Raw genomic sequence first — 7,729 nt, forward strand, 5'->3', positions numbered from 1 at the left:
AACTGTTATAAAACGGGCATAACGCGGAACAAACACGTGAAAGCTAGGTCATGGTCGGACCAACAATTTATGGATTTTTTCCTCCCCCGTAATAATGCATGTGAACAAACACGTGAAAGTGTGGTTCTGGAACCTTCGAACAAACACGTGAAACCTACAAGGTGGGAGCGAGACAGAATCGTTAGAAAAAGATTCGCTTGTGGTTTCTTTTGGAATTGCATATCGAACTTCAATTTTCAAGCGGTTAGGCGGAAGCTTCAACGAAAGAATTTCATCAATTTCTTCTCCTTCTACCTTTCTTCCTTCTTTCTTTATGGAAATCGGACTTTTATTTGACATTTAGCTTGCTTCCGATCATTTTAATTTTTTGTCTTCTTTTGGATTGAGATAATGTTTTCTCCTTTAAGCAGAAATTCAAAATGGGCTTCCTTAATTGAAAGAATTTCATCAATTTCTTCTCCTTCCTTTCCCTTTTACCTTCGACTTCTTTCTTTCTCGAAATCGGACTTTTATTTGACATTTAACATGTTTCGAATCTTTTTTTTTTGCATTGAGATAATGATCTCTTCCGTTGGCACTTTCTTAATCGCTTAAGCCCTCTCCCCACGAAGTCAATCATGAATCAGATGCGTCGTCATGCCTTACTAGGAAAGTTTCAAGTCTCGAAAAGCAAACTGATTACACACATCAATAAGAAAAAAATAGTACTCTGAAAATACAGAATTTTCTGCATTTCATTGTTGACGTCGCTTATTCATAAATTTCTTTGGTAAATATCCCAAATCAATTTATGAAGTAACAAAAATCTCGTAAACTTCCCATTTGATTATCATAGAAATATGGAAAAATTCTTTGCGCGATGAAGAGAAATAAAATTTTGCATGGGTATATTCAACGCTAAAAGGTGAGTTTCTAAAATAAAAGGTGACAAGAAAATTCTACTCGTTGGGAAAAAAAAGAAGAACAAGAAAAAAACAGGGACTTGGAGGGCACCAAGAACTTTTCGAAAGTAGCAAGGAGATAATAATAAAAAAAAAAACGAAAAACAAAAAACAAAACGAGAGACCAGCGTGAGTAAAAGCTAGGGACCTCCAGGAATTCAGCAGATTATCGTGGTTGGAAAAAGTTGGATCCGGAGAACAATTCCATGTGCAACTTTCAGCCATGTGAAAAATGACTTGGGAACGAGATCTGAACCACGAAAGGCGAAATATTCGATAGAGAAAGTTAAATCCGATACCTTTGCCTTTGTCTCCTTGAAAAATATGGAAAAGCAAGTGATAAGCAAAGTTGATATGTCAAAGCGATCTTGAACCTCGTAAATTTTGTGCTCTTCCAATAAACCATCGAAGATATTCGATTGAGACATAATTCGATACCAAAAGACGGAATTCGAAGGGCCCGAACCCATTCCCGATGACCAATTTGGCGCAGAACTTGGATAATTGAGATTAAAATCCATGTCGCAGTGGGAAATGTAATTGTCCAGAACGACCACTTGTACGGGCATGCCGGCTCGCACCGCCGCCAGCAACGCTCTCCCCTTTTCACAGTGCAGCGCCGACCTCCTCCTCCAGAGCTGCCGCGATGGTGAGGAACCGCAGTTCGTCGCTCCTGAATTGCGTAGTTCCTTTTCCCGAATGTGATCGTGGCTTAGTCGCCGTCGTGCTTGATCTGCTTGTGCACGCGAGCTGCGACAATTGCTTTGAGCTGACTTGAATTTGTTCGTGTTTTGTTAGCGTGCGTGTTCGATGCTTAAACCGTCTGGAATGACTTAAAACTGTCCGTTCTAGTCGCTTTGCTGTGTCTAGGCAATGGCCGACTTCAAATGCTGCTGATCAGTGTGTCAGCTGCAGTAATTTACTTGTCATCGGACCGTAATGTAGCTGTTCGTTCTAATTCATCGATGCTAGCGTACGTTGATAGTTTCTGCTTTCAAGTGTGGTGTTTAACTTCGTATAAGAGGACTTTCGCTTATCGTAGCTGCCTTAAGCTGCAAGTTCCTGCTTCTTCGTGTCCACCTTTCTAGATTATGTTCACCGATTGAAAAAGCGGTTTTGCAATATGATTGTAGTTTAGTTTTTGGTTTATTCTGCTCGTTCACAGTGTGCATCTCACTTTCGTCGACACTACCTGCCTTTGATTGTAAATCCCTATCGTTGCATGGTTGAATTTCAGTTGGGTTGCTTCTGTACCTGAGTCTAATTGCAATTTACTTTAATCAGTCCAGTAGTTGGAAATTTGAGATCGACAGTGATAAGTTCTGGAAAGATGGCTATCCCTTTCAGATAATCGGTGGAGATGTTCATTATTTCCGGGTGCTTCCGGAGGTATTTTCGTTTCTTTCCTTTAGTCGTTCTTCTTTACTCATGTGATTAGATTACAATGAGTTTTTGTGACAATTGTTATATATGCTTTTTTTCCAAATGCTACTCACAAATAGTTCTCCTTTCTATGTGGAGATGCACTTTTTTAAGAAGAGAAGCTGGGTAATATTGGCCATATCTGAAGCAGTATTGCTGCATGTGGTAATGCATCTAATTTAGGCTAGAAGAGGAACTTTGAACTTGAGATTGTTTTAGAAGATGACTCTCTGCTCCATCAGGAAGCAATAAAATCTAGAGCTCCATGACAAATTCAGGGAGCCCCTCACTGAAGGACTTGTTCACGTCTTAATATAATTCAGCATCTTCTTTCAATGCTGACTAGAAGGATTCTTTGCTTGAAGCAACCTTTGCCCACTTCCATTTAACGAATCAATTACCTTTGGGCATTTATTGTGCATGCAGTATTGGGAAGACAGATTGCTGAGAGCAAAAGCCCTATGTTTGAACACTATCCAGACATATGTTCTTTGGAATCTGCATGAACCGAAACCGGGGGAGACAGTCTTTGAGGGAATTGCACATATAATATCTTTTCTCAACTTGTGCAAGAAGCTTGACCTCCTGGTTATGCTTCGAGTAGGCCCTTATATATGTGCAGGTGAGGGCCAGAATCTTCTTATTGGTGCTTTAAAACTTGTTAATCTACGTTGAAGCGTTTGCTGCCCTTGTCTTGACTCTGAAGTGGACATTGGATTGACATGGCCTTATTAAGCCATGGCATGCTTTCAGCATATTTAACCCATAACTGTCATTCCATTTTGGACCTTGGCGATGGGTGTCTCTTCCATTACAAGAGGGTCATCAGTCACGCGTATTTGATTTCGCGCACAAGTAAGTGGAGGTAGCATTTTAGCAAAAACAAAAAAATCGTGGAAGTAGGACACTTTTTCTTATTTTCTCTTCTTGTTTCTGTGGAGCTGTGAAGAGTATGAATTGCTGACCTTAGACAGTTTATTTGGACATGACAGGATTTTGTCTGTTCTAAGTCCAGTAAGATATAAAACGTGACATCTCTAATTGATGGTCAACTTGAAGACCTTCGTTGTTCATTCGATTTTCAAAATACATCATTCGGGACTGTCCCGACTGGTGAATTATTAGTTGTTTCCTTTTATAGATGAGATGAAGTTTATGTCTCCACGTAGGACTGACTTGCATATGTGTCTTCTACTTTGTTGCAGCCAAAAAATATGTGGTGCATATTTCCTCGAATAATTTATCTACCGAATTTGTTCCACTATTTAGGACTCTTAAGGATTAAACATCATTTGCGTGATTGAGTCTGTAAGTGCATATATGCAAATAGCAGATCTAGTTATTCCTTTGGGTCTGTGCTATTCCTTTATTTCTATGTTATATCCAGTCATTGAATAGCTCGTGTCTCATGTTTTCCACTAAATTAGAGCAATACTCTCAGTTGCTGTCCTCATACTCTCAAAGAAGAGATACTTGACTTTTAGCACTTAATTAAGCATGCCATGTTGGCTGACAGGTAGTTCTGTGCCATTTTAGTCTTAAGTGTTGGAAATGCTCTAAGACCATGACTTCATGCATTCTGTTAGCTTGGCAAAATAAATTTAGGTATCACGTGTGCTTTAATCTTCTATTCTTTGTGAAGAGTCAATTCTAGAGAGCATAGTTGGCTCAACAGAGCAAAGGTGGTTTCTGACTCGTTCCTTTATTTTTATGTGCTAGTAGTTAGAAAAGCATGATTATTAATAAATACATACTCTGGATTCCAAACGCTCTTCTTTTCTGACTTCCTTACCAAAGCATCTTTGCATGTTAAATTTGTAATGGAGATTGCTAAATCTCGTCCATTATAACTCGATATATGGCTCATCTTCAGATATGTTGTCATGTCAGAAGTTTCTTTTTATGCAAGAACAAACAAGTATGATCCTTTTTTTGTTGGCAATAGGAGATGATTACATTCATTCAAAAAAGTAAATTTTAGACTTCCAATTGGAGCGGAGAAATACAATTCTTCGAAATGAATATGATCTCTTAACACTACTTGCTGTTTATGTTCTATATCTTTGCAATAGGGGCGCTAGTGTTTTCTTAGGTGCATTAATTAGCAATATCTGCGATATGATGGCATTCCAATTTTCCTTGCTTCCCCGTTTATATGGTGGAATAATCCTGATGGGTACACATTGATGCAGGGTGGGATTTTGGGGGCTTCCCTTACTGGCTACTTGCCATAAAACTAGCACTTACGTTAAGATCATCTGATCCTACTCCATTTGTCAAAAATCAAGAATTGTTGTGCTTCATGATAGTGGAACGTTGTGGCATTGAATAATTGCTCTAGTAAAGCTCTTTGATGTGTTTTGCATTCTTAAAGAGATTATGTTCATTTTCAAGCTCCATTTGACCAATAGATATATCTCTGCATTCGACTCCTGTTTTGTCATGTTCAGAGATGTAAGAAAGGTGGCTAGCTTGACTTCCACTTTATAGATATAAGAAAGGTGGATTGCTTTTCTTACCTCTTTTTGTATGTTGATGCTCTCATATATTTTTCTCTTTAGAAATTTTTTTGGTGCCACATTTCGATGTTATCCATGCTTTTCAGCACATCCATCTTAGTCTAGAGAAGTCATGAATTTTTCTCATCTGTTCAGGAGCTTGCTTTAAATATGGACAAATTGTTTTATCCTTTGCATACTGTTAGTGGCCAGCCTATGTAAATCAAGGCTCTCTCAAAAGGAGCTATTAATCTGTGCTGATGATTCGTGTTTTGGAATGTTCCCATTTTTCTCTTTAGATGGAACATCATTTAGTGTCTTGTTTAGTTATACTAAAAATTCAAAGTTGGGAGTAACTCTCAAACTGTAATGAAATTGATTAAAGAGGTCTTAAGCACGAAAAAGCAAGTTGGTGGGTCTCTCTTGCACACTGCATGGATTTGGAAGCGTTTGTAGCTGCAAAATATGAGGACCAAGACCAAGTCCAAGCCTTTAAGGTCCTAAATCACTCGCTGCGTGCAATGAGAATGTCAATTGAAAAATAGTAATCGGATGGAAGCCTCATGAAAATCGAGTAAAATTTCAGCTGATGCTGCATCACTTTTGGAGTGGAAAATTTGTTGGAATTTGCTTGATTTTCATGTCTATGAGGGAAACTTTGTACCTCTCGGTATTATAAGCTGAAATCTTGCTGTGGACCCAATTATGGGTGAAGCAAGGGTGCTATATCGTGTCATCAAAGTGACCCAAATATTTTATGAATATTTAAAGTATCATCTAAGTACATTACCTGCAGCAACAGGGTACTCTTGCCAACATCAGGATCATCTCCCACCAAAATTAAGGAACCTTTAGAGCCACAATGCAGCAAAATCAATAGCTTTGATAAAATTAAATTCTGGAAAACTTCCACACATCTCAAGTGAAAGTTCTAGTACAGCAGCAGATCTGTGCGGACCATACAGCAAAAAAGTAGGTCAAACCTGGCACAAGACGAGCGCCTAGCACTCTCGAAACCTCCTCTCCAAAGGGTCCATACCTAAACATCAAGCACCCCAAGAGATCATTTACTTTAAGGAATTAGAGCGACACGCACGTTTCTTTCAAAATAAATTAACAGAAGTACTAATGTGTTACAACAACCTGCATGGATGGTTTCATCGAGGTGGACAACAGATTGTCATCAGGACCAAAGGTCATATCATCACTCGTATTACTAAAGAAAAGGAAATATACTATCATTCCGGCAAAATTTCATCAGAATCACAAGATACGCTCTATGATCCAACTCCTGGAAAGATGTTTCGAAGTAAATTATTATGTCAAATGTAGATAAGACAATAAAATCAACTCGACAACGACTTTCTTCAACTATTTATCTTTCTGTAGCAGCTGCATATAGGGTCCAAAGCTGACCACTTACTCATTTCCCAGAACAGAACAAACTTACAGAGGAATCCGCCACTCTAACTGATTCAACCCCCTATTCACATCCGTCAAACGCAGCGGCCGCACCTCGCCAGCCCGCTGCGGCAGCCATGTCCTCACCACATTCTCCGACACCTGGAAGCCCCTCACTTTCTCGCTCCCGCCGCCGCTCTCCTCCACCGTGAACTGCTTCATCGTCCCGGCGCTACGGCACGACCTGCACGAACCCCACCACTGTCCATCCGTGTACCCACATTCCGAACAAACCCAACAACTCCTCTTCTTCCCCTTCTTACCGCTCCCGCCATACGAGCTCCTACCACCTCCAAAATACTTCCTTTCTTCGGGAATTTCGCTATTCCTGCTCCTTGCCCTCTCGGGACCCGACCCAGCTTCCCCGCCGCTGCTTTTGACCCAGCGGGCAGAAGGGTCGTGGTCGTTGCCGACAGCGGGGCGGCGTCGCTGGCCTCCGACTCGGAGCCCGAGGGCGCGGGCGCGAGGCCGGGGTCTCGAGAGAGGAGGCGGCGATTCGTGGAGTGGATGCCGCGGTAGAGACGGGGTTCTGGAGGGGCTTGAAGGAGGCGAGGGATGTGGGTTTGGAGGTGGGATGGAGGAGGTGATTGTGGGTGCAGAGCGTTCTCAAGGCTCTCATATCCGATGCTTGCATGACATGGAAAGAGGGAGGGGGCGAGAGAATCTCAGAAAGATGGAATCTTTAGGGCTTACTTGCAGAGTTCAGAGCGAGGGGAGGACGAAGAAGTCAGCGCAAAACCCCGCGAAGTTCAAAAGTCAAGGGCGCTTCGGACGGGGAAGGATACGGAGGATCGCAGGTTAAGGAGCTCAAGCTTATTTGGCAGAAAAAAATTTCGCCTTTAAATTGTTTAGGAAGCTGATTTATTAACGAATATTTCTTTATTTAAAGAAAAATATTTATTCTTTATCTGAACTTAAATTTAGAAAAATGGATTTTTTTTTTTAAATCAAAGATTATTTTTCTTTTTCAAAATTGGAGTAGATAGATTAAAAAAACATATCCTAAAGACCCTTGATAGCAAGGCGGGGTTCCCTACTTGAGCCCAAGTCCATTAAGGCTAGAACAGGCCATCTCCATGTCCATTTAGGTTGTGCCTCGGTCCTTAGTGCACTTGTAAGAGTTCGTCAAGGCTAGGTGTATCATGCCTTGCATCGTGTCCATGGACCGTGTGCATCGATCCTGGCCATTCGAGGATTGTTCTTGTGGTTGAGTTGATTGATTTGGCCGAGTGTCTAGATTGACCCTGGTTGAGTGCATCAGGTTCATGGACTATGTGGATGGGCCTCTGACCCTCATGCCCAAGCTCGGGTCCTTGGCTTTTGAGCTTGGGTTCATTGAGGTCCATTGATGTCAGAGACTTGGCCTAGCCTTTGTAGACCCTAGTCAAAGTGTAAGGTAGTTGGGCA

At 41.1% G+C, this 7,729-nt stretch overlaps 1 protein-coding gene across 1 annotated transcript; it reads right to left on the bottom strand.

Moving 5' to 3' along the window:
* Nucleotides 1-5,201: 5,201 nt before the first annotated feature.
* On the bottom strand, nucleotides 5,202-6,655 carry LOC120287015 (DNA repair protein RadA-like). Its single transcript, XM_039299649.1, has 4 exons — nucleotides 6,312-6,655; nucleotides 5,800-5,900; nucleotides 5,652-5,710; nucleotides 5,202-5,225 (listed from the first exon to the last, which is right to left on the bottom strand). Exons 1-4 carry the CDS (start codon nucleotides 6,482-6,484, stop codon nucleotides 5,202-5,204), a joined length of 357 nt encoding a protein of 118 aa, XP_039155583.1. The 5' UTR covers nucleotides 6,485-6,655.
* Nucleotides 6,656-7,729: the final 1,074 nt, after the last annotated feature.

This window comes from Eucalyptus grandis, chromosome 8 (genome assembly GCF_016545825.1).
Source record: "Eucalyptus grandis isolate ANBG69807.140 chromosome 8, ASM1654582v1, whole genome shotgun sequence".
Classification (NCBI taxonomy): Eukaryota; Viridiplantae; Streptophyta; class Magnoliopsida; order Myrtales; family Myrtaceae; genus Eucalyptus; species Eucalyptus grandis.